We start from the raw sequence: 27264 nt of genomic DNA on the forward strand, positions 1-27264 counted from the left end.
GGATATGACCTAAGCAACAGTATTTCTAAAAATCTATGTTTCCAGTGTGCAGTGTGAGTGGGAACAACTACTGGTGCAAGAGGACCACTACTTGAGGCTGGTTTTCCTCCCTATTCAAGATCTCAAAGTCATTCCCTGCTGTCCTTAAGTAGTTGGAGGGATGCTGGAGTCCTGTTCTCCAAGCTTTTACTTTGCAGAAGTCTTTCAGTCCCTTTTATTTCCAGCTCCCACACCCTCCACACTCCCCAATTCTTCGCCCTTCCTAACCGACAATCCCAAATCCTGCCCAGAGAGGAGGTTACCAAGGCAACCAGCTTAATCTGGTAACTGTGGCATGTGCGGGAGAAAAGCCCTCCCTTCTTCCTATTTGGTTCATAAAATGCTACCTGGGGAGCTCCAAGCCACTTTAGACACTTTCCACTCTGAACCCCAGGGATATTGAGGTGTTCAATCAATGAGGAAAGCCAGGAAGCTGATACACCTAGCTTCTTAGCCAAGATGGGGCTCCTTTCTTTTATTGTCCCTTCTCCAAATCCACAGATGGATGTGCAAAGCTTCATTTCTGTGAACACATGCTCTAGCACACATGGAACTAGACATGCATATCCAGCAACACAAGTGTAGTATACACCCTGTCCTTTCCATCGCTCCCTGCCATTAGCATTCTTCTGCGTGCCTGGCTGGTCCATGGTAAACAGGGGTGGGACGTTGTCCAAGCTGCTTCCACCCTCTGGAACGTGGTGCCACTCCCTTACCTTGTAAGCCTAACCTGGATGTATTCACCCTCTGTCTCTGCTTGAGCAGTGTATCCTTAGGGTTAGAATGCGTATTGTATGGTTAACCGGAACAAGGAGTATTTAGAATGCTTAGTTGGCAACACTTCTCCCACATCTGCAGCTATATACGCTCTAGATTCTGTATGCTTGGTGATGTTAGGTAGCACTTCTGGGACTTGTCCATGGCCTTGCTTCCTTCTGCTGCCAGCTGGGCTCTGGTGCCCTTGTGCTCCTGGTCTCCGCCCTTATACCTACTATCTCTTCTCATACCAGCTAGACTTGCCACAACCTGCTGTTCTCTACCTGGCTCTTTCCTACCTGCCAGTACCTGCCTTACAGGGCCAGCCCTGCACCACCTACTTACTATACCCTATCACAAAAGGCAAATGGGCACCGCCCCCAGTACCAATACCAATCCACCCAAGAAGCCCTCCATGCCCTTCTCATAGGAGGATGACAAAGGCCACATATTCATTCCTGTGGCAAAGGTGCACAGGGTTTAACAATATTCATAGACTTCACCTGGGTACAAATAGGTGAGTCAAAATGCAGGCTACAGATCTGGCTCTTTGAAGTCACACTATAGACTCGGCAATCCCTGAGTTAGTAATCCCTCCCATTGCTAATCACCCCCTTCCTTTTGCCCTTAAATCCTACCGCTGCTCTGAACCCAAATTCAGTTTCCCTCGCAATCCACACTAGCACCCAAGTTCGAGCCTCGCGTGGCTCTGGGGGCGTGTCTACGGAGACTGGGGGCGTGGGCGTGGGCGGGGCCCCGAAAGGGGGCGGGGCCTCGGCTCTGCCACCTTCCCCGGGGCCAGGAGCGCAGCCGCCGCTGCCGCCGCCGCCGCCGCGTCCTCTCAGCCGCGCGCTCCGCCCGCTACCGCCGCCGCCGCCGCCGCAGCCCGGCCCTGGAGCGCGGAGCCGGGGGCACCGGCCTCGCAGCCTGTCCACCTTTTGGCTGCAGCGGGCATGGGGGACCGCTGAGAGCGGGCACTCCCTCCGTCTGGCACCTCCCCAGGCCGCCGGCCCCTGGGCTCGGCCCCCCAGCCTCGGCCACCTCTGGCCCCAGTCCGGCGCCCGGCACGGCCCCCGGCTCTGCGCCTCCGGCCCTGGGCACCGTGTCCCCGCCCCCCCCGCCCGCGCCCGGGACACCTGGGTCCCCCGGCGGCCCCTAGGAGAGGGGCGGGGGGGGGCATGAAGCCACTGGAGAAATTTTTGAAGAAGCAGACGTCGCAGCTGGCGGGGCGGACGGTGGCGGGAGGTCCGGGCGGGGGTCCGGGCGGCTGCGGGGGGCCCGGCGGGGGCGGGGGGCTCGGCGGGGGCGGGGGTCCGGGCGCAGGGCCGCGGCCGCTGCAGCGGCGGCAGAGCGTGTCTCGCCTGCTGCTCCCAGCTTTCCTCCGGGAGCACCCCGCAGAGCCAGGGCTGGAGCCACCCCTGGAGGAGGAAGGAGGAGAGCCCATGGGGGTCTCGGAGGAGCCGGGCAATGGGGGTCCCTGTTGGCTGCAGCTAGAGGAGGTGCCCGGGCCAGGGCCGCTCGGGGGTGGGGGACCCCTGCGCTCCCCTTCTTCGTACTCCTCAGATGAGCTGTCCCCGGGCGAGCCCCTGACGTCGCCCCCCTGGGCCCCCCTGGGCGCCCCCGAGCGGCCGGAGCATCTTCTGAACCGGGTTCTGGAGCGGCTGGCCGGAGGGGCCACCAGGGACAGCGGCGCCTCAGGTAAGGAGTCGGCCGGCTCCTCCATCCAGGAGCAAGGGGTGCCCCTGCTTCCTCTTCTTACCCTTGGAGAGTGGGGATGGCTCTGTGTTCGGAGGGGTCCTCCCAAAGTGGGGTAGGAGCTGAGCCCAGCCGAGTCACCGATGCTTCCTCGCACAGAGAGAAGCTGCAGTGCCCACCTTCCTCCCCGTGGTAGCCGCACCCACCGAGGAGGAAGCTGACCCTCCTCCTCGCCTTCAGCCACCCTTCTTCTCCCCTGGGTATTGTTAGCCAGTCTCTCCGATGAGTCCCTGATGTGGACTGCCTCCTCCGGTGCCCTCAAATTAGGGCCTGACCCACTAAGATGGAAGCTTCCCAGCGCAGCCCGTGCCACCCTCCAGACGTGCCAAGGCCTGAAAATCTATCCTGACAGGAGGCCCTGACTGTGTAGAAGTCCCAGAGCACAGGCCGACCCACTTGGTGGGGTTAGTTAGCATGGATAGGCACAGGGCTGGCAAGCTGCCTTTGGGGCTGGGCAGAGGGATGGCGTTGTCCTTATTAGCTTGATGCCATGGTGTCCTTTTTAGCTTGATGGCGGCTAACGTTCTACTTGGGGGTGGACTCAGAAGGTGTTAACTGACAGGAAGAATTTGTGGGCCAGGTACCAAGGTCCTGCAGCACCCAGAGGCTCTCACACTTCTTCTGGTGGCAGACCTCAGCACACGGCCTCTTTAAAAAAAATAATAGCCACACCCTGGGAGACTTACTCCCTGAACGATGATGCTATTTCACCCCTCCCCACCAGCACCCTATTAAGAGGCCTTTAAGGAGAATGAGGCCCCAAATTGCTAGTTAGTGTGGCCAAAGACATAAGGGTCTTTATGTATGTCTCTAAGCATTTCAGTAGGCCTGGAAGGGTGTGAGGTTCAGGAACCCTAATTGAGACCCTAACCACAGGAGGTTTACACCTTGCTTCCGCCTGGGAGTATGGAGTGGGTGCCACTCCCCTAAGTTTGGAGATCTTTTTTTTTTTTTTTTAACAAGGTCTGGGTCCTCTCCTTTGGCTCAGGCTACATTTGCCCCGGGGAGCTGACACCTTTTGGATTTAATTAGAAAAAAAAATATCAGACACACACACACAGCTCTTCTAACCATAACTTCCCGCCTACACCACACACCCTGTGTCTCTATGACACATTCCCTGGGGAGGCTGTGCATTGGACCAGCGCCTGCTTTGAAAGAGACAGATGCCAAACTGTAGCCCCCATATCAGCATCTCCCCCACTCTGCCCCATGTTCCTTTTCCTTTGCTCTGGCTTCGCCTCTGGTGAGATAAAGAAGCGAGGAAGGATGTCAGACTTCCCTGTTCCTTGTCCCCATTCTTGGCGCTGAGAGGCAGGACTGGAGGCTCGCTAGCACACTTTTAGAACAGAGTTGCTGAGTAGAGAGGAGAAGGATAAAGCTATCTTTCCCCCTTTGCTCCTGAATTGTCACCTATAGTATCTGGACTAGCAGGCTGAGTCCCCAGAGTAACTGGTTTGGGAACCCCAAACCAGTCTCAAGAGTGAATGGGAATCAGCTTAATCTGCCACTCTGATATTTCCAACTCAATTCAGATTCTCAAGTTACTTTGGTTTTCTGTCAGAGTGGTGAGGATTATAGAAAGTCCTCCACAAATAGCCAGAGACCCTCAAATGTCTAGGCAGCCCCATCTGACCACAGCCCCGATACCCTGCTTGTCTTGGGAAAATTGATAAAAGAACTAAGATTCAGGAGTCTAGGTTCTTCTTCCAGCTCCAGGCAAGTCCCTTCTAGCTCTGGGATGAGCTCAGCCCCTTCCCTTCCCTTCCCTTCCCTTCCCTTCCCTTCCCTTCCCTTCCCTCCCCTCCCCTCCCCTCCCCTCCCCTCCCCTCCCCTCCCTTTCCCCCCTTTTTTCTTTCTCTCCAGACAAGGCCTCACTCTTTAGCCCAGGCTAGCCTCAAATTCAAGATCTTCCTGCCTCTACCTCCTAAATCCTGGAATTACAGACATGTGGCACCATGCCCAGATAGACCTCAGTTTCTTATTTGTGAAATGAAACAGTTGAAGTACATGTTTGTGTGTTGCTTTTCCTCCATCCTCATGGATAGAATTGGCAACAGGGCATGGTAAGCCAAAGGTTGTCAGAGCCTTGCTTTGGTCCTGGAGCAGTGCCGGAGGACTTGGCCCCAACCTGTCCTGCTAAGGACACCTGGCTCCCTCCCTGGGCCTTGCCTGTCTCTGTATGCCAGGCAGCCCTGCCCCACCCCAGGGCTGGCTGCAAGTCAGGGCGACCTTGTACCCGGCTGACTGGCTGAGCCAGGCCCAGATGGGTGTGGATGGAAAAGGGTAGTGAAATGAGCCCCTCCCCTTCTCCTTCCATCATTAACCCTTCCACCTCTGGGCACCCAAAGGACACATAGTTTCTATTTCAAGGCTCTGGGATCAAATAAGTGGCAGTTGCTCCCTTTTAATGGGGCTGGTTCTCTCCTGCCTAGTTGGAACACGAAGCTGTGAGGTAGGAATTGAGGAGGGGTGGAGGGACACAGAGCCACACTTATTCATACACACCAGACCTTAATCTCTGTGTTTGGAAGGTCTCTGGACAGGGACCTTCCTATGGGTTCCTTTTCTTTTGGCAGATCTCAGGCATGAGTGTATTATCTTCTGACCAACTTCCCACACACACTGAAGAGAGGTATACATGACCAGCAAAGGCACAACCCCCCCCCCCCAGCTGCCTTGGCAGCTGCCAGCCCCACCCCCGCAGCGGCTGCCCAGAACCTTCACACATGTGTGAGTGCATGTGCAGAGCATGACAGAGCAGGTGGCCATGGCTCCAGCCTGGCTAAAGAGAACTCACCCTCAGAGGCAAGAGAAAGGAGTACATGGTTTCCGGTCTGGTTCTGGAAGTGCCCTCCTGATATCTCTGATACCCATTGATCTCTACAGATATCCTGCTCGATGACATCGTCCTTACCCATTCCCTCTTTCTCCCAACGGAGAAATTCCTGCAAGAGCTACACCAGTAATATCCTTTTGTGGAGTTTATAAAGAGCAGGCCCGGAGAGAGCCACTCCTTATGCCCCACATGTGACTTTCCAGCCCAAGCTCTCCCTTAGAAAATGTACCCAGCTTTTCAACTCACCAGTTATGTGACCTTGGACAGACCTCCTCCCATCCTGGGGCCTCAGTTTCCTCTCCTGACAAATGGATGTAACCACCCCTTGCCCTGCCTACCTCTGTGGCTGCACTGAAGATCAGTCTGATAACAGATGTGGGTGTGCTTTGGAGACTGCAGATATCTATACAGATGTAAGGTGTTATTATTCTATTAAGGTTACCTCTTTCCCCATGGAGGATTATTGTTCTAAATATCTGGCTGCCCAGGATGTTGTTACACAGTCTGATGTCAACATCAGGTTAAGGCTGTGCTTTGGTGGGGTCTGCTAGAGCTGAGCCACTGGCTGGCCTATTCATTGGGTCCCATAAACAACTGGCCTCTCACTGAGTTGTTTTAGAACCTCATTATAAATGTCAGGTCACTGAATATAGTGTCACAGAAATGATGTAAAATCAGGTTTGTAGACTCCACTGTGAGCTACAGACCCTGGGCCGGATAGGGGTTAGAGGGGGCCTGGTAGAGTATCCTCAAGCGAAAATCTAAAGGCAGTAGCTAAATCATGACCTACTCTGAGCAGAAACATGGCTGGCACAGAAGCAGGTCTTGGCTCTAAGACCTTTAAACCTACTTTCTCCCTAGCCCCCGCCCCCATCCAGAATATCTGGGGACCATTTATGCTGCCATTGTCTCCCTTTCTGAATTTCCTCCAGTCTGCTTTCCCACAACTTTTTCTTAACTTAGGGGTCAGCTTTGTTCAGGCAAAGGGTGTGGAGGGCCCTGAGGGGCTGGGCCGAAAGCAGGCCTGTCTAGCTATGCTTCTCCATTTCTTGGACACTTACCAGGGGCTGCTGCAAGAGGAAGAGGGGGCCGGCCACATCATCAAGGTGCGCCTGGGGAAGAAAAAGTGGGTGAGGCTGGGCACTGGTGGCTCACGTTTCTCATCCTAGCTACTCATGAGGCTGAGATCTGAGGATCTCGGTTTGAAGCCAGGGTGGGCAGAAAAGCCCCTAAGATTTTTATCCAATAAACTTCCAAAAAGTTGGAAGTGGATCTGTGACTCAAGGGGTAGAGCACTAGCCTTGAGAAAAAAGAGCTCAGGGACAGTGCCCAGGCCCTGAGTTCAAGCCCCAGGACTGGCACACGCACAAAACTGAACCAAACCAAGAGTTTGAGGCCCTGAGTTCAAGCCATAGTACCTGCACCCATGCAGCATACATGCACACACACACACACACACACACACACACACACACACACACACAGAAAACGTAGGTGAGCAGGCTATCCCCTGTAGAAGGGGGTCTCTTTGAAGGACCTACACGCCTTCAGTGGGGTACCTGGAAGCAAAATATGCCAGTGGGCTTTATTTTTTTATGGTGGTTCTATGCTCCATGGTATGGAGGGAGAACCCATCACAGTCCCTGCAGGGTGTGGCCCTTGGCATGAGACTCCCGCCCTCACCTTCTCTGTCCTTTCCTCAGGATCTGTACCTGCTAATTATGAAGGATGAGTCCCTTTATCAAGACCTCCGTGAGGACACACTGAGGCTGCATCAGCTTGTGGAGACAGTGGAGCTGAAGTGAGAGGGAATAAACTGGGGGAGGGGACAGGAGAGAAGCTCCCCCAATTCCTCTGTTATAGGGGCTGCCTCTGGTCTTGTGGCTTCAGGTTTTATTTCAATTCCTTGCTTTTACTGGATGGTGACACAAAACATCACCAGTCTTTTTTTTTTTTCCTCCCCTTTGGAACAAAACCTTGCAATGTATCCCAGGCTGGCCTCAAAATCATGATTTTCCTACTTCTCCCTCAAATGCTGGGATTATAGGCTTGTACTGTCAATTCAGTGGTAGACTGGCAATATTTAACAATTGGTGCTTCAGGAAAGATCCCTGATTTGTAGCTTCTGCTGAGTTTGTAGTGGAAATTTTTTCATTATGGTTGATTTCATGCTATCAACATCATATCACTGAATGGAGTTGGGGAGAGATGAGAGCAGCTGGCTTTTATATTGTTATTTCCACCATAGTGATACAGACATTTAAATAACCTAGAAAGCCTGGTGCTGGTGGCTTATGCCTATAATCCTAGCTACTCAGGAGGCAGAGGTCTGAGAATCTTGGTTGAAGCCAGCTTGGACAGAGAAACCCAAGAAACTCTTGTATCCAACAACCAGCAAATAGCTGGAAGTGGAGGTATGGCTCAACTGGTAGAGCACCACCTTTGAGCAAAGAAGAACATGAGGCTCTGAGTTCAAGTCCCAGTACCAGCACCCCCCAAAAAAAGATAATAAATAAATTATCTGGAGAGCATAGATAATAAACTGTGGAAAAACAACTAGGAAAGTATCTTTTTTTTTTCCTGTTGGTTGTGGTGCTTGAACTTTGGGACTGGATGCTGTCCCTGAGCTGTTTCCTTTCCCTTCTGTTTCCTTCCCTTCCCTTCCCTTTCCGTCGGTTGTGGGGATTGAATTCTGGGGCCTGGGTGCTGTCCCTGAGCCATAGTGCCACTTCAGGTTTTCTGGTGGTTAGTTGGAGATAAGAGTCTCATGGACTTTCCTGCTTGGTCTGGCTTTGAACCACAATCCTCAGATCTCAGCCTCCTGAGTAGCTAGGATTACAGGCATGAGCAACCAGCGCTTGGCTCCTGAGATCTTTCACTCAAGGTTAGTGCTCTACCACTTTGAGCCACAGCACCACTTCTGGTTTTCTGGTGGTTAATTGGAGATAAGAGTCTCATGGACTTTCTGGCCAAGGCTGGCTTTGAACTACAACCCTCAGATTTCAGCTTTCTGAGTAGCTAGGATTAAAAGCATGAGCCACAGTGCCTGCCTGAAAGTATCTTTTTGATAATTTACTTGACCATAAGCTTCTAACACACACACACACACACACACACACACACACACACACACACACACACACACACACTGTGTTTATAGCCAGTTGGCAAAATTTTCCCAAAATTGAAGTTGGGAGCCAGTTTGATCTGGCTTTAGAATACCACTGTATCCATTCATCTCTTCTGTCTGTCTGTCTGTTTGCCTGTCTGTCTATTTATTTATTTTGGTGGCCAGTCCTGAGGCTTGAACTCAGGGCCTGGGCACTGTCCCTGAGCTTCTTTTGCTCAAGGCTAGCACTCTATGTGGTACTGAGGAATAGAACCCAGGGCTTCATGCATGTTAGGCAAGCGCTCTACCAATAAGCCACAATTCCATCCCTCATTTCTTCTTTCAGTCCCTCTCCTCTCCATTCTTAGCCCCACAAACCTTGTGTATGCCTCATGATCTCTTACTCAGATTATTGTCACAATCTCTCATCCACGGTTTCTGTTTGTGTACTTACATTTTTCTCCTTTCTCTATGCTGACACCAGAGAGACCTTTCAAGCTTGTCTACATGATACCATTTTTACCCTTGTTCCAGAAGCATCCATGTTCCTCTACTATCACTAAGAGACAGTTAACCATCCTAGCAGAGCACGCAACACCACTCTCCTGGGGCTGGGAATATGTCCTAGTGGTAGTGCTTGCCTCGTATACTTGAAGCCCTGGGTTCGATTCTCCAGCACCACATCTACAGAAAATGGCCAGAAGTGGCGCTGTGGCTCAAGAGGTAGAGTGCTAGCCTTGAGCAAAAAGAAGCCAGGGACAGTGCTCAGGCCCTGAGTCCACGCCCCAAGACTGGCAACAAAAACAAAACAAATAAACACCTCTCTCCTTCTGCTGATCCTTCCTGCCTCATTTCCCTCCACCCTATACAGTCCATCTCTCTCAACACTGTGCTTTTCTAATTCCAACTTCCTGCTGTCAGTTACATCATCCTCCCAGAATACCCTTCTCCTACCTTTTCTCTTTCTGCTTCCTTCAAAGTCAGATAAAATGCCATTTTCTCCCTGGAAACATCTCAGAGCCTCCTTTTAGGAATAGCTCTCTTAATTTTCCACACCAAGATCACTCTTCTGTACCTTTGTTATGTCACCAACACCTCCCTGGTGTTAGAAGTATTTGTATTCATGTCTATCTCCCTCCCAGACTGTGAAGTCCTTGTCAGCAAAATTCAGCAAACACTTGATGGCCTACCATCTACTATGTGCCAAGAAATGTGCTAGGCCCTAAAGGAGAAAAAAAAATGAGCAAAAACTAATCCCAGTTTTCAAACATTCTCAATCTGGTAGAAAAGATAAGACATAAAAAATATTGTCTTGATGTTCCATAGCTGAGACAAGGAAGTAATAACCTTTCCTGGTGGGTGAATAGGTCAGAAAAAATCCTTGAGAGAGATGGCATTTGATTTGGGTCTTGCGGACAGCTGTCCTATGATGGTCATTGTCCTCCCTTTTGACCTCTTTATCCATCTTTTCCACCTGGAGCTGGTGCATCCTTGACCCAATTCCAGTATCCCTACTTAATGGTCCTGCCTGGTGCTCCATGTGCCCGGCAGGGCTTGCTCATGCCTGGCTGTGTCCATGCCAGGATTCCAGAGGAGAGCCAGCCGCCCAGCAAGCAGGTTAAACCACTCTTCCGCCACTTCCGCCGGATAGACTCCTGTCTGCAGACCCGAGTGGCCTTCCGAGGCTCGGATGAAAGTGAGTGTGGGCAGTAAGGGGACAGTTACTCAGAGGCATATGCGAGGTCTCTAGGTCTTCAGTACCCTCAGTAGCATCTCCCCATGTAGTTGAAGGAAGCTCTTTAAAAAAATAATTTTATTGTTATTATTAAGGTGTTGTACAGAGGGGTTACCATTTCATTTTTGGACAATGTCACCCCTTTGAAGGAACCCCTTTTATAGCATCTACAGAGACCAACCTCTGATGCAGAAGCACACTGGAGGGGGCCTGTACTGGGGCAGCTACTCTACCCTTTTGAAAAGTGACTTTCCTGTCTCTGTGCAGTCTTCTGCCGGGTTTACATGCCTGACCACTCTTACGTGACCATACGCAGTCGCCTCTCAGCATCTGTGCAGGACATTCTGGGCTCTGTGACGGAGAAGCTACAGTATTCAGAAGAACCTGCAGGACGTGAGGATTCCCTCATCCTGGTAGCTGTGGCCTCCTCAGGAGGTGTGGCGAGTCAGCACCCTGGGGCGGGAGGCGGGGGTTGGAAGGGAGTGGGTAGAGATTAAACTCTAGACCCTTGCTACTCAAAGGGTCATCCCAGACCAGCCTCCTGTTCATTACCGGGGACAGTGTTAAAACTTCAGACCTGCTGGGTCAGAACCTGCATCTGACCTGGACAAGATCCCCAAGGAGATGCCTATACATATTAAACTTTGGGAGAGCTAGGTGCTGGTGGCTCATGCCTATAATCCTAGCTACTCAGGAGGCTGGGATCTTAGGAGTACGGTTCAAAGCCAGCCCAGGTAGGAAACTCTGTGAGACTCTTAAGTCCAGTTAACCACCAGAGAACCAGAAATGGTGCTATAGCTAAAAGTAGTGGAACACTAGCCTTGAGCGAAAAAGCTCAGAGATGGTGGCTAGGTTCTAGTTCAAACCTCATGACCAAAAACAACAACAACAAAAACCCCAAAGAGGGCCGAGAATGTGGCTTAATGGTAGAGTGCTTGCCTTGCATGCGTGAAGCCCTGGGTTCAATTCCTCAGTACCACATAAACAGAAAGAGCCAGAAGTAGCACTGTGGCTCAAGTGGTAAAATGCTAGCCTTGAGCAAAAGAAGCTCAGGGACAGCTCCCAGGCCTTGAGTTCAAGCTCCAGGACTGGAAAATAAATAAAGTTTGGAAATCACTGACCCAGGACCCTTGGGCTGTGACCTGGGTGCTACCTCTCATCCACTTGGGGATTGTACTCTGGTCCTCTATCCTCTTAAGCATCTAAGATGCTTTGTTTGTCAGGCTGAAGACAGGGTAGATTCCAATTCTTTGGGAAGAGAAAGTAATGTAGCATAGCCTCTTTTTTTCTTTCTTTTCTTTTTTGAGACTGGGTCTCTTATGTAGCCCAGGCTGAAGTTACGATCCTCCTGCCTCAGCCTCCCCAGTGCTGAGATTAGAGGCATGCACCATCATGTTTTGGTCTTATTTACCTCTAAAAGGAAAAAATTTCCTGCCTTCTCAGTGTCACAGAGTTGAAAGAATGAGAGAACTGTGAAAGAACATGATAGAAAGGGTAAGAGAGAGCTGGGAATGTGGCTTAGTGGTAAAGTGCTTGCCTAGCATGCATGAGGCCCTGGGTTCGATTCCTCAGTACCACTTGAATACAAAAGGCCAGAAGCGGTGCTGTGGCTCAAGTGGTAGAGCACTAGCCTTGAGCACAGAAAGGCTCAGGGACAGTGCCTAAGCCCTGAGTTCAAGTCCCAGGACCAAAAAAAAAAAAAAAAAAAAAAAGAAAGAGAAGAAAAAGAAAGGAGAAAAGGTTCTAAATGCAAAAGAAATCACTTGATACATTTCAGATAAATATACCATGAAATGGTGATGAGTCCCACTAGTGTAGACAGCTACAGTGCAGAGTTAGGAGTGTTTGGATGAGTGTGGCATTGGTGGCCCAGCAGCATGGGGTACAGGTGGCTGAAGCTAAGGCTGACAGCCTGTTCTCCTGCAGAGAAGGTCCTGCTCCAACCCAGTGAAGATTGTGTTTTCACCACGCTGGGAATCAACAGCCATCTGTTTGCCTGTACTCGTGACAGCTATGAGGCCCTGGTAAGAGCTCCTTCTTCACAAGGCCTTGGCTTGGGTGAGGGCCAAGGCATGTTTGGGAGCTGTCTTCATCCTGCCACTGGCTGTCTAGTCCCTTTACCCCTCTACCCCTGTCTGACCCCAGGTACCCCTCCCTGAGGAGATTCAGGTCTCCCCTGGAGACACAGAGATCCACCGAGTAGAGCCAGAAGATGTGGCCAACCACCTCACTGCCTTCCACTGGGAGCTGTTCCGATGTGTGCACGAGGTGGGTTAATGCTGGTGTTGGTTGGGCAGAGGCAGCAGGGAGAAATGTGTCATTGAGAGTTGGTGCTTGTATCAAAACTTTCTGGGCAGGAGCTCACTGGCAGCATGCCATTGGGCAATGCACAGCCATAACCTCTCCAGGCCTTTGTCCTCTCATCTGGAAAAAAAAAAAAATGGCAGAGAGAGATTTCATAGCAGGATGGTTCAGGGCCTAAACTAGCTGCTTGCATAGAACCTGACACAGGATTAGCTTTTTTTTTTTTTTTAAAGTTCACTATTGGGGCTGGGAATATGGCCTAGTGGCAAGAGAGCTTGCTTCGTATACATGAGGCCCTGGGTTCGATTCCCCAGCACCACAAAATGGCCAGAAGTGGCGCTGTGGCAGAGTGCTAGCCTTGAGCAAAAGGAAACCAGGGACAGCGCTCAGGCCCTGATTTCAAGCCCTAGGAATGGCAAAAAATAAAAAATAAATAAAAGGTAGTGACAACCCAGAAGGTAGTTTTGAGGCTAAATCATCAAGTGCTCCTAGATGGAATACTATTAACGGTGGTTGTGGTTGTCTCCCTCCCGTCTCTCCCTCTCTGCTCCCTGGGCTGCCATTTTCTGCCATCGTGGGTGCAGCTGGAGTTTGTGGACTACGTGTTCCATGGGGAGCGTGGGCGCCGGGAGACGGCCAACCTGGAGCTGCTGCTACAGCGCTGCAGCGAGGTCACGCACTGGGTGGCCACCGAGGTGCTGCTCTGCGAGGCCCCGGGGAAACGTGCACAGCTGCTCAAGAAGTTCATCAAGATCGCTGCCATGTGAGTGTGGGCCAGGCTGGAGGTGGGGTCACAGCCGCCCAACACCACTGACCTCCCCTCCATCCCTGCAGCTGCAAGCAGAACCAGGACCTCCTGTCTTTCTACGCTGTTGTCATGGGGCTGGACAACGCAGCCGTCAGCCGTCTGCGGCTCACCTGGGAGGTGAGGAGACACCTCCCTTCTTCACCCTTCCACCCAGCTGGCTCAAACACCCTACTTAGGAGATCTTAGCATCCTGGGTTCCCCCCGCCCCGTGGGGATCCCCTAGGGCTGCTGCTAGCTTGTGGGGAGTCTTTGTGCCAGTTGGAAGCACACTTCCTCCTCTCCCAAGTACAGCCCCAGGACATAGGTGGATGGCTTGACTCAGGTCTTGGCAAATGAGTGAAAAGCCAGAATTGAAGCACGAGTGGGCTTGGCTATGGGAGTCTGAAGTTCCCTCCTCCATGCAGTGAGGACACCTGTGTACACAGCACCTACTTAAGCAGAGGTCTCGCTTTGCCCAGAATCAATGGAAGTAGCCAAAGGCGGACTTCTCCACTCCCTCACCCACCAGCCTCCCAACCTCCTGTAAGATAGGCAAGCCTTTATCCCGTCCAGTGCCGGACGTCACAGTGCCCAGTCACATGCCACCTTGAAACCCAAGGAGCTCCACGCTGATATTCCTTCTCCTTTCACACTCTGCAGAAGCTGCCAGGGAAATTCAAGAACTTGTTCCGCAAATTTGAGAACCTAACGGTAAGTGGGTTTAGCTTTCATCTGCCCTTGGACTTACACCTTTGTTCCTGGAAGCCCTCTGCCTTAGCTTCCTTTGCAAGGAATTCCCCTTCCCAACATGCGGGGGTAAAAGGTTTGCTACCCTGTTTCCCTTAGAGGAGAAAGTAGTCAAGTCTCCTACCACACCCTCAGCTAGGCACCCCCCACCCCATCTGGATGGGCAAAAGGAATAAAGAAAAATGGGACAGAAGGAAAGAGAGGGAAGGAGGGAGGAAGGGATGGACATCTTGACAGTATTCTTGAGCCCCTGTTTCTGATCTATCCCTCTTCTGTGAAATGACAGGACCCCTGTAGGAACCACAAAAGTTACCGAGAAGTGATCTCCAAAATGAAGCCTCCTGTGATTCCCTTTGTACCGCTAATCCTCAAAGGTGAGAGTCATTTGCACACTGCAAAGTATGTTGCTTCTGTCCACAGTCCCTTGTCCCATGGCCCAGTTCTGCATCCTTGTCCCTTCTTTACTCAGCTCGAACTTCCCACCCCAGATGGAGTGGGTTCTGGGGGTGGAGAAGGGTACAGTGGCCAGTTGAGCTCCACTGTTCTGTCCTGTCCTCACATTTAGCTCTCTCCCCATCCCCACCTCCTAGACTTGACCTTCCTGCACGAGGGGAGTAAGACCCTTGTAGATGGTTTGGTGAACATCGAGAAGCTGGTGAGTAGTACTGCCAGCCTCCCTCCCATGAGCGAGAGGCTGTGTCCTCCTCCTTTCTCCTGTCACCTCCCTAAAATAGCAGCCTTCCTCTATGGTGCCCAGCTTGCCTAACAGACTCCTGTCTCCCTGGTGGCATCGCTGTGGTAACCCACCCACAGGTGGCAAAGCTGACTGGCAGCTTGGGGCAACCACCTCCCCCTCTCCTAGCACCCTGATGCACCTCCTCAGTTGGTCCTTCTGAACTCCCCCAAAACTGACTGGAAAAAGTAAAACCAAGTTGGACAATGGAGTGGGAAAGCACCCTTCTTGTGCCCTTTTGGGGCTTATTCCTTGTCATCCCTCAGCATTCAGTGGCCGAGAAAGTAAGGACTATCCGCAAATACCGGAGCAGGCCCCTCTGTGAGTACTTTGGGCTCTGAGGGGGATTTGGGGTTGAACTCTGGCTCAGTGGGAGGGCTTGGGGAACTCCCTGCTCATCTGTGTATCTCCTTACACTGGCCAGTTCTCCATTCTCTCCTTGGGCCTCCTGCCAGACACCCGCATGTGCATGGATACAGGAAGAAAAGAGACTGGGATCCTAACTAGCTCTTCCTCCCTCCCCCACCCCCCCAGGCCTGGACATGGAGGCCTCCCCCCATCATCTGCAGACCAAGGCCTATGTGCGCCAATTTCAGGTCATCGACAACCAGAATCTCCTCTTCGAGCTCTCCTACAAGCTAGAGGCTAATAGTCAGTGAGAGCGGAAGGGCCTGGTCTCCCCTCACAGGGTCTTTGGCACCTGGCACTCAAGCACTTTGCACAATGTCCCAACCAGCCCACATGGGATAGCTTTCCCCTGGGGGCAATTCCTGCTTCAGAAGGAAGAGTTGGATGGACTTACAGGACTCCTAAGCCTGTTCATCCTGCTGAAGTCACCCTTGTTCCTTCAAGTCCCAACGACACTTTGCTGGCCCGCCCTCTCCAGGAAAGAAGGCCAAGAGCTCCTTCCTCTGTCCCTTCCCAGTGAGGTCTGGTCCAGAGATGGAGTTTCCAGTCTTTGTTCCCAAGCAGGAGGAAGTGGCCACCTCCAGGATCAGAGAGGCATTATGGGAGGGATTAGCTGCCTTCTTCCCTGCCACCTGTCTAGCTTCCCTTTGGTCAGGGCTGGGAGCCCTGTATGCACCCCCCCCCCGTGTGTGTGTATGTGTGTGTGTGCGCATGTGCGTGTGTGCGTGCGCACGCGCATGTAGCCCTTTCTAGGAAGGCAGCTATGCTCACCACTATACCACTAACGCTGTAGCCCTTTCTAGGGAGCAGCGTTGTATCTGGTAATAGAGGCAGGGTGTTGTGAGTGTGTGGTGGTGGAGATTCCTTCTGTTTGGTGCTACCCTGGTCTGCTCTGTCTGTTGTGTGGTGTGGGGTGCTTGCTCACCCCATCACTCCCTCTGTTCAACTCTTCCTGCTTGCTGCCCTGCACACCCAGGCTTCTGAGCCAAGCTGTTCCAGAGGGCAGGAAAGAGAGTTACCCATCAGCCCTTGCAAGTCTCCCACCCAGGCCTCCCAGCAAGACTTGGGCAGGCTCCTGGGAGAGGGTAAAAGATGCTCAGGGAAACACAGGCCTAAGCTGACTATTGGATCTCCCTCTGCCTTGCAGTGGGGTAAAGCGTGGCAGTGTCAGGAGTTTGGGGTGCCTCCTCTCCACACTCCTGCTTTTGGGGTATCTCCCTGCTAAAGGGAGTTCTCACCCTCTTTCTAGTGCTTATGTCTGATATCCAACAACACAGTCTCTGTCCCACTCCCTGTCGTGACTCCTCAACTTTGTCCTCCCTGTAGAGCTGAGGTGGGGTGGCTCTCTGAGCTAGGGCAGGCGTCGTCTCCAGAAGGAGGGCAGCAGGCAGAGATGGCAGAGCTGAAGCCAGACTCTGGTGAGGCCTTTATTACCTCTCTGTCTTCCCTCCCTCTCCCATCACCAATCCCAGGGCTGAAGGTTACAAGGGCTCCTGGCAGCTACTGAGTGAGGTATCTTGGAACAGCCTCACCTCCCTTCCAGGCACCACCTCTTTCCCCTTTAAGAGGCAGCAATGGGCAGCAGCAGCCAACATGGCTGTTCTTTTCTGCTCTGGGAGTGTATATATTTTTTACCCCAAACTCTGGAATTGTACATTTATTTTTTAAAACTCAAAAGACAGAAAGAGCCTTGTATCATATGTAAACAATGTATTATAGGTTATGTTGTACAGTCCCTTTTATACAGAAGCCTGGTTCCTGTCATTAAAATATATATATATGTGTATATATATATACATATATATATATATATATATATATATGTCCACAGGCACCAGCCCTCTTCATCCCTTGCAGCCCTTCACCTGGTCCCTGCCTCCTCCCTGTAGCTGCTATGCCACCCATCATCTCCCCGCAGTCCAGGCTTCCCATGGCCCTCCTGAACCCCTCTTCCCTTCTGGAACACAGCTCCCCTCGCCCCCCAGTCTTGGCTGCTGCTTGCCTCTTGCCTTGACGCCTGCCCTGCTGCTTCCCAGGGACCCCCACCCCCACCCTGTGCCCCACAGCTTTAACAGAATGAACTGTGTGCATTGTACAGGCTGGGTTGTCATTGCAGAAACCACTGGGTGAAGAAAAAAAAAATAAAAGTCTATGAATCAACTTCCTGCTGTTCTTCATTCTGTTTCTGGGGAAGGGCTGAGGGAGGGAAGAATGGAAGGTGTCTGTCCCAGGGCTCAGGATCCCTCAGTAGGACCGTCTGGAGTGATGTGCAAAATGTGGGTGAGAGGAAATGGTGCCACCCTCACAAGACTTGTGTGACACTGATAGTTGGAACTTGGAAGTGTGGATGTTTTCCATCCTAACCCGTTCTGGCAGTGTCCATGTGTGATCACGTTGACTTAGCTCCAACCCTGTAAGGGGGAAGATGGAAATTGAATAGTCCCGGCATAAAGCCCAAGTTGCCAGGCAAAAAAGGGAGGAAGACCCCAGGGTGCCAAGAAAGGGGCACACGGGGGCTATATTAGCTCTTGGAGAGGCTCTGTGAGCTCCAGGAGACATCATCCTCTCAAATAGCTACAGGTGAGTCCTCCAACTTGATTGTTCCTCCTCAGTCTTCATCTCAGAAAATGGTCCTCATCCACCAGAGGTTTTGATGCAAAATCTAGAAGTTACCTGGGCACCCTGGCTCATGCCTGGAATTCCAGTACTTGATTGGCTTTTTTTTTTTTAACTCTCCTGGGGGGCTGGGAATATGGCCTAGTGGTAGAGTGCTTGCCTCATATACATGAAGCCCTGGGTTTGATTCCTCAGCACCACATATATAGAAAACGGCCAGAAGTGGCGCTGTGGCTCAAGTGGTAGAGTGCTAACCTTGAGCCAAAAGAAGCCAAGGACAATGCTCAGGCCCTGAGTTCAAGCTCCAGGACTGGCAAAAAGAAACCAAAAAACAAAGAAACAAAACAAACTCGTGGGACTGCCCTAGTCTATATCACCTTTCCATTTTCCTTGAACAACTGCACTTGCCTCCTGCTTGGTCTCATATCTTCTGATCTCCACTGCTACCAGTGGAGGCTCCACGTTGTGGCCAAGGCTCTCTTTCAAAAACTTCAGTCCACTGGACACTCAAGTGGTAGAACATCTGCCTAGTAAGTGCAAGGTCTCTGACTTCAAAACTCAGTACTGGGGGCTAGGAATGTGGCCTAGTGGCAAGAGTACTTGCTTCCTGTACATGAAGCCCTGGGTTCCATTCCCCAGCACCACATATATAGAAAATGGCCAGAAGTGGCACTGTGGCTCAAGTGGTAGAGTGCTAGCCTTGAGCAAAAAGAAGCCAGGGACAGTGCTCAGGCCCTGAGTCCAAGCCCCAGGACTGGCAAAAAACAAACCCAAAACAAAAAAACCTCAGTACTGTAAAAATCATGGGCTGGGAATATGTCCTAGTGGTAGTGATTGCCTCTTATACGTGAAGCCCTGGGTTCAATTCTTTAGCACCACATATATAGAAAAAACCAGAAGTGGCACTGTGGTTCAAGTGGTAGAGTGCTAGCCTTGAGCAAAAAGAAGCCAGGACAGTGCTCAGGCCCTGAATACAAAGCCCCATGACTGGGGAAAAAAAAAAAAAAAAAGGAAGAAGAAGAAGAAGCAGCTCAGGGGCAGAGGCAGAGCCCAGGCCCAGAGTTCAAGTTCCAGGACTGGCACAAAAGCAAAAGAAAAAAGGAAGAAGCAAAAGAAAAGGAAGCAATTTGCGTGTAGTGATACATTCTTTTAATCCCAGCACTAAGGCAGCAGAGGGAGGAAAATCCTAAGTTGAAGGCATCCTGGGCTATTCAGAGTGAAATTCTGTCTCCAAAACAAAATAAAACTGGGTGTGGTGGCATGCTGGTAAATGCCTATAATCCCGGGTACTCGAAGGAGAGGCAGGTTGATCATGAGTTTGAGGCCAACCTGGGCAATTAGTGAGACTACAAAAACAACTTTACAAACAAAAGGACTAGGGGTGTGGCTTAAGAGGTAGAAAGTTCACATATGAAGCCCTGGGTTCAGTCCCCAGTATCACACAAAAAAAGGAAAGAATAAAGGAAGGAGGGCAAGGAAGGAGGGAGGGAGGAGAAAAGGAAGGAAGAAGGGAAGAAAGAAAAGAGGAAAGGAGAGAAGAAATATTCCTTAAGTGTGTGTGTACCTATTGATGTCCTAACCCTGAATTCAGATGGTTCCCTCTTTTCGATCACACTTAAAAATTCAATCCCCTGGGGCTGGGGATATGGCCTAGTGGCAAGAGTGCTTGCCTTGTATACATGAGGCCCTGGGTTCGATTCCCCAGCACCACATATACAGAAAACGGCCAGAAGTGGCGCTGTGGCTCAAGTGGCAGAGCACTAGCCTTGAGCAAAAAGAAGCCAGGGACAGTGTTCAGGCCCTGAGTCCAAGGCCCAGGACTGGCCAAAAAAAAAAAAAATTCAATCCCTGACCATATTCTCCCCCATTTAATTAATTAATTAATTAATTTTTGCCAGTCCTGATCTCAGGGCCTGGGCTCTGTCCCTGAGCTACTTTTGCTCAAAGCTAGCACGCTACCACTTGAGCCTGTGTGTGTGTGTGCCCCCATACTGGGGCTTAAACTCAGGACCTCCAGCACTGCTTGTTGTTTGTTGTTGTTTTAGCTTTATTGCTTATGGCTGGAGTTCTACTACATGAATCACATCTCCAGTTCCAGATTTTTGTTAGAGATAAGTGTCTCAGATTTGTCTGCCAAGAAGGCTTAAAATCTTTATTCTCAGAGGCCAAGAGTTTAGCCTAGTGGTAGAGTGCTTGCCTAGCATGAATGAGGCCCTGGGTTCGATTCCTCAGTACCACATACACAGGAAAAACCAGAAGTGGCGCTGTGGCTCAAGTGGTAGAGTGCTAGCCTTGAGCAGAAAGAAGCTCAGGGACAGTGCCCAGACCTTGAGTAATTGGAGATAAGAGTCTTATGAACTATCCTGCCTGGGCTAACTTTGAACAGTGATCCTCAGATCTCAGCCTTCTGAGTAGCTAGGATTATAGTTGTGAGCCACCAGCACTTGATTTCCTAGAGATTGTCCTAAACATTCAAGAGGGCTTTATGGGATGAGTTTACAGAGTGGCATCATGCCTTCTAGATTCGTCAGCAAAAGAACAGAAGGGTGAAAATTCTCTGGAGTGGTCAGGAAAAAAAAAAAAAAAAAGCACAGAGAGAAGTGCCAGGAATTTATACAGTACCCTACTCACCCGCTAGGTGTCAGCACCGAGATTACATTCTCAAGATGCCTAGGGATGGGACCCGGCCACACTTACAGAATGTCCCTAGAGGAAGACTTGATCCCTCTGAGAGGGTCCATCCCCAGGAAAGAATGTTTTCCTCTCCTTCTCTCCTGTATTTTCTCATTTTCTCCCACTTAGCTCCTAAAGCCTATCAAGTCAGTATTCCCCATTTTATGGTCAAACTTCTTGAAAAGGTTCATTCTTCCTGTCTCCACTCCCACATCTCCCATACATAACATTTGTAAAAATGTTGTCTTGTTTCTGCTTATTCTTAGAATTTTTAAAATTGTTTTTATAAAGATGATATACAGAGGGATTACAGTTACATAGGTCAGATGAAGAGTACATTTCTTTTTGGACAATGTCACCTCATCCTTTGCTCTCTTCCATTTTTTTCTTCCCGTTCCCACACACAAGTTGTAATTCATTTTCAACATAATTTTGCAGCTTCCTCCCCCTTCTAGTCCTGGGGCTTGAACTCAGGGCCTGGGCACTGTTCCTGATCTTCTTTTGCCCAAGGCCACCACTTTGCCACTTGGGCCACAGAGCCACTTCCAGCCTTTTTTGTTTATGTGGTACTGAGGAATCAAAGGCAGGGCCTTCATGCATGCTAGGCAAGCACTCCCCTGCAAAGCCACATTCCCAGCCCCTCTACAGTTCTTTATTTGTTTGTTTGTTTTTTGCCAGTCCTGGGGCTTGAGCTCAGGGCCTGAGCACTGTCCCTGAGCTTCTTTTTGCTCAAGGCTAGCACTCTGCCACTTGAGCCACAGCGCCACTTCTGGCTTTTTCTATATATGTGGTGCTGAGGAACTGAACCCAGGGCTTTATGCATGCGAGACAAGCACTCTACCACTAGGCCATATTCCCAGCCCTCTACAGCTTTTTGTCAAACTAGATCTAGTGTTTAGCAACTGTCTCCTATCAACATTGTGAAATTCACCCAAGGTAACATGTGTGGTTTTTCTGCTTGCTCTATGTTTTTGTTTGCAGGTCCTGAGGCTTGAACTCAGGGCCTAGGCTCTGTCCCTGAGCCTCTCGTGCTCAAGGCTGGCGCTCTACCACTTGAGCCACAGCACCACTTCTGGCTTTTTCTCAGCAGTTTATTGGAGACAAGAGTCTCACATACTTTCCTTCTGGTGCTGGCTTCAAACCATGATCCTCAGATCTCAGTCTCCTGAATAGCTAGAATTACAGGTGTGAGCTATGGGCTCCCAGCTTCTTTCTTTCTTTCTTTCTTTCTTTCTTTCTTTCTTTCTTTCTTTCTTTCTTCCTTTCTTTCTTCTCAAAGCTCTTGGCTTCTGCTCTCATAAATCACTGAAAGTACTTTGCTTAAGGTCACCAGTGACTCCATGTTTCCATATCCAAAGACACTTAACTTCCTCTCAGTGGTATGACATTTCTGACCATTCTTCCCTTTGGAACACTCATGGATATTTCGTGGATGACATGCTGTTAGAATTCTTCCCTGGCCTCTCTTTCAGTATTTTCTCTGGTCTTCCTCCTTAGCCTGCTCCCTGAATGTGGATTACTTGGCTGTCTTCTAAGCTCTCTCTTCCCTCTAGAATCCTAGGCTTTGATTTCAGCATTTATATTCTGTTTGAGGACCTCTGGCTGCATATAAAACTAGAGATCTCAGTGGAATAGTTCTTGCTGCATATAAAATGATTCCAGTTTAGTGGCTGGGAATGTGGCTTAGTGGTAGAGTGCTTGCCTAGCATGCATGAAGTTGGGTTAGATTCCTCAGCACCACATAAACAGAAAAAGCTGGAAGTGGCGCTGTGGCTCAAGAGGTAGAGTGCAGGGCTGGGAATATGGCCTAGTGGTAAAGTGCTTGTCTCGTATACATGAAGCCCTTGGTGCTGTGGCTCAAGTGGCAGAGTACTAGCCTTGAGCAAAAAGAAGCTTGGGGACAGTGCTCAGGCCCTGAGTTCAAGTCCCAGGACTGGCAACAAAAACAAAAACAAAACCAAACAAACAAGAGGTAGAGTGCTAGCCTTGAGCAAAAAAGAAGCCAGGGACAGTGTTCAGGCCCTGAGTTCAAGCCCCGAGTTTAAGCCCCAGGACTGGCAAAAACAACAACATCAACAACAAAATTTCAGTTTAGCTGGGTGCTGGTGGCTCACGCCTGTAATCCTAGCTACTCAGGAAGCTGAGATCTGAGGATCATGGTTCAGTGTCAGTCTGGACACAAAAGTCTATGAGAAGCCGGGTGCTGGTGGCTCATGCCTATAATCCTAGCTACCCAGGAGGCTGAGACCTGAGGATTTCAGTGCAAAGCCAGACCAGGCAGAAAAGTCCATGAAACTGCAATTAACCACCAGAAAACCAGAAGGGGTGCTGTGGCTCAAGTGGCGCTGAGTGCTAGCCTTGAGCTGAAGAGCTCAGGAACAGTCCCCAAGCCTAGAGTTCAAGCCCCACAAAACACACACACACACACACACACACACACACACACACACACACACACACACACCTACCTATCAGTTTGAAGGCAGACTTTGCAGGAATTCCACAAAACACTTATTTCTAAATAGCCATTAAAAAGCTGGAGGTATGGGGATATGGCCTAGTGGCAAGAGCGCTTGCTTCGTATACTTGAAGCCCTGGGTTCGATTCCCCAGCACCACATATACAGAAAATGGCCAGAAGTGGCACTGTGACTCAAGTGGCAAAGTGCTAGCCTTGAGCAAAAAGAAGCCAGGGACAGTGCTCAGGGCCCTGAGTCCAAGGCCCAGGACTGGCAAAAAAAAAAAAAAAAAAAAAGAAAAGCTGGAGGTAGAGCTGTGGCTCAAATTGGGAGAGTACCAGCCTTGAGTAAAAACAAAACTCAGGACAGCACCCAGTCCCTGAGTTCAAGCCCCAGGACTAGCACCAAAATTAATTAATTACATTTAGTAAAAAATTCAAATTATTCAAAATTAGAGGGCTCAGTGGGATAGTTCTACTGGCCTCACATGGGGTCTCTCATGTGGCTGTAATCAGAAGGTGCCTAGACCTAGAACCTCCACTTGTCTCTTGCCCAATGGCTGGGCTGGCTGGACTTTTCCCATGTCAAGGTCTCTCCTTTGGTCCTTTTTGGCTAGTTCAGAGTAGTTAGTTTCTTTTTTCTTTTGTAATAGGACTTGAACTTTGGGCTTGGGCTCTGTCCCTGAGCTCTTTAGCTCAAGGCTAGTGCACTTCTGCTTTGAGCCACAGCACCAATTCCCAGCTTTTTCTGAGTAGTTTATTGAAGATAAAAGTCTCATGAACTTTCCTACCTGGGCTGGCTTTGAACCATGATCCTCAGATCTCAGCCTCCTGAGAAGCTAGGATTACAGGTTTGAGCCACCAGCACCTGGCAAAATTTTCTTAACCTTTTTTTCCTGTCAGTCATGGGACTTGAACTCAGGGCCTGAGCACTATCCTTGAGCTCTTTTTTTGTTCAAGGCTAGCTAGCAGCACTCTAGCACTTTGAGCCACAGTGCCACTTTTACTAATTTCTTACATGAGAGCTTAGAAGTCCCATAAGCACAACAGTAAAAGCTGATTTTTTTTTTCTCTCTCTCTCCTCTGCCAGTATCAGGGTTTGAACTCAGGGCCTCACACATGCTTGATTGGTGCTTTACAACATGAGCCATACCTCCAGTCTGGCTTTTTGCTAAACAGCAAACACCCCCCCCCCCCCATTTCACAGATGGAATTTAGCAACCTTTTCTTCTTAGTCTGGCTTTGAACTGTGATCCTCTGGAGATCAGCTTCCTGAGTAGCTATTATTACAAGTGTGAACCATTACAAGTACCCAGCTCCCAGCTACCATGTCTTCTTAAGATTTAATTGGACCTAGGATAGTCTCATTTCTGTTGCATTCCACTGTCCAGAGAGTCACTAGCCAGCCCAGATCCCATGAATACCCAGAGTCCTGCTTCTTTGGGAGCTGTCTTTTGAGATTAGCTAGCATTCTATGAGTTAATGAATTCCAAATATTGTGAATTACTTTTAACTGTATTTGTTGTCTTTTTCTTTTTGGGGAACTGGGGATCCAACCCAGGATGTTGTACTTGCTTTGCTACTGAGCTACATGCCAGCCCTGGAATTACTCTTTTGTGGTTTAAAACCAAATATCCCTGTGGTCTGCCAGACTTTTCTTCTTGGGTTTGTCACCAGGGTGTGTGTACTCTGGCTCCTCCACCATCCTAGGCCCTCCTCAGCTCTCTCCAGCTAAGTGTTAGCATCACCACCACACAGGACTTCTGGCTGCTCCCTCTCCAGTCCTCACATTCCTTTTCTTAAGTAGATCTAGAGTCCCTTGTGACCATCTGCACTGCTGATTGCTTAACAATGATGATGGTGTCTGACTACTGAGTGCTTTCCATGCGAGCACACCCATGGGGCACATTCCAGTTAGCCTGATTTTGTGGATGAAGAGCCTGAAGCCAATACATTGAGTAGCTTGTCCAAGTTGTGAGGGAGCTACATATCCTTCAGCTGCTCTGTAGAGGTAGTCCTTGTCTCCAAAGCCTTTGTACTAAGTCAGTACCCAGTACCACTCAGTTCAGGCAACTACTGTCTCTTACTTGGACTTCCATAGCAGCCTCACAACTAGCATTCCTGTTACCAGCTTGGCATCATAAAACCCATCCTCCACGTTGGCCAGAGCTATCTTTCCAGAATGCAAAATGAGTCATGGCACGAACTCTGTGTAAACCTTTCAGTAGTTTCCTTCCCACCCTTGAGATAAAGCCTAACTTTTCACAATGGATAATAAAGTCTTTCACAAGTTGGTTCCTGTCCAACTTGACAGTGTGGCATGAAGCAATAGTTCTTCATGGGGCCATTTTGGAATTTGGGACCCTGGTGTTGGTCCTATCACTGGGTTGGATCCTATTATCTGGGTCTTGGGTTTGATAAAGTCTGTTGTTATCTCCTCAAGGGGGATGGATGTTCCCTCGTGTCCACCCTGGTGACTGCCCTTAACACAGAATGATATTCCACTGCATAGGGACTTCATCTATAGCAGCCGGGAATACCGCCTGAAGTGTGGCATTTCAGTTAAGGTTTGAAAAATGAGGTAAAGACACATTATAACTGGTACAAAAGGCACTGGGGTGAGAATTAGTTGGCCTGCTGCACAAGTTGGAGGCAGATCCACACAGTGTATGGTGGTGAAGGCGGAGAGGGCAGGCAGGAGATGAGGTTGAACTGGAAGGCTCTAGCAGATAATTTGGATCCCACCCCCTAGTGGCCCAATCACCTTCAGGCATGCAGGATGTAGACATCTGAACTTGCTAATCCTTAGGTCTGGAATGTGTTCCTTGCCCTCTCTGGTTGGTAATAAAATTTTACTCATCCTCCAAAGGCTAGTAAAAAACAATTTACGAAATCTCTCCTTTAGCAGGAATTAAATCACTCCTTTGTCATCCCATAGCACATAGGTCCCCTTGGCACTAGTCACATGCTGATTTGTAGCTCAGCTCACTGTTTACATGCTAGTCTGTCCACCAACATCATCACTTCCCTTAAGGGCAGACTCATAAGTCACCTCTATAGCGATCTCCCTGTGCCTAGCCCAGTGCCTGGCTCACAGCAGGTACTCAATGTGACATTTACTTGACTAATGGGTGTGGAACTGCACCACTCATGACAAGATAGACGGAAAACAAAAATAATAACAACTTATGGCTTATAATGTGCCCTCCCACTCATTACCCAAGTTAAGCCTTCCAACAACTCTAGGAGGACAGATGGGACAGGTACTGGGAGAGCTGTTTTACAGACAGGGTAGCTGAGGTCCTTTACTTCAGGCTCAGTGCTATGAAGAAGGTTGACTAGAAGAGCATTTTGAGGATTCAAAGCAATGGGGTTGGCTGTAATGGTAAACTGCTTGGGGTGGGGGGGAGGGGGCGGCGTGGAGAGGGAATAGAGATTGCATCTTAGTTATCTGCTTCAGAATTAGCAGCTCCACTAGGGAGGGAAGGTACAGATTCCTCCCCTAGGCCCAAGCACCATCCATCTGTCTGAGTTTGGGAAGCTGGGGAAACCTCAGCTCCCACCCCACCCTCAAGGAGGGTGGTGGGTTGGAGCGGCTCAGATGACTGGGAAGGCCTGCCTTGCTGTTGCTATGACAACCGGAGCTTGCCTACAAGGCCCAGGCAGGGCAGGCTGAGGCTTCTGTTAGCTGTAGGTTAGGGAAGGACATTTATGGAGGTTGTTGTGTCTGTGTGTGTGTATGTGTGTGTGTCTGCGTGTGTGTAAAACAGATGAAAAAGAAGCATATTCAAGAAACAGTTCCTCCACCTCCACAACACAGAATCACACGTGCAATTAAAAAAAAAAAAGTCTGGAAAACCTAAAGCTGCACTTGACCAATTAAATCAGATTTTCTCGCGACTGTTCCCAAATGGTTCCAACTGCATCTTTTTTTTTTTTCTTTTCTTTCTTTGCCAGTCCTGGGGCTTGAACTCAGGGCCTGAGCACTGTCCCTGGCTTCTTCCCGCTCAAGGCTAGCACTCTGCCACTTGAGCCACAGCACCACTTCTGGCCGTTTTCTGTATATGTGGTGCTGGGGAATCGAACCCAGGGCTTCATGTATACGAGGCAAGCACTCTCGCCACTAGGCCATATTCCCAGCCCTCCAACCGCATCTTGAAGAGACAAATCCCAGCTTTGGGCGGCTCAGCCGAGTCCCTGCGACCTTCCCAAGATGGCGGCCTCCGGCTACTTCCGCCCTTACGGGAGCCGGAAGGGGGCGGGCTTTCCAGGCGCGCATGCGCCTAGGGTTTCTTCGCTCCTGGTG

The 27264-nt window shown here is 50.1% G+C and overlaps 1 protein-coding gene across 1 annotated transcript; it reads left to right on the plus strand.

Moving 5' to 3' along the window:
• Nucleotides 1–1659: 1659 nt before the first annotated feature.
• Nucleotides 1660–15914, plus strand: Rapgefl1 (Rap guanine nucleotide exchange factor like 1). The gene is made up of 15 exons (XM_048364957.1): nt 1660–2493; nt 5440–5518; nt 6360–6495; nt 7093–7190; nt 10082–10194; nt 10501–10668; nt 12160–12257; nt 12379–12501; nt 13122–13300; nt 13372–13462; nt 13985–14035; nt 14358–14445; nt 14662–14726; nt 15071–15125; nt 15339–15914. Exons 1-15 carry the CDS (start codon nt 1974–1976, stop codon nt 15461–15463), a joined length of 1989 nt encoding a protein of 662 aa, XP_048220914.1. The 5' UTR covers nt 1660–1973; the 3' UTR covers nt 15464–15914.
• Nucleotides 15915–27264: the final 11350 nt, after the last annotated feature.

The sequence above is a fragment of the Perognathus longimembris genome, chromosome 17, assembly GCF_023159225.1.
Source record: "Perognathus longimembris pacificus isolate PPM17 chromosome 17, ASM2315922v1, whole genome shotgun sequence".
Lineage (NCBI taxonomy): Eukaryota > Metazoa > Chordata > Mammalia > Rodentia > Heteromyidae > Perognathus > Perognathus longimembris.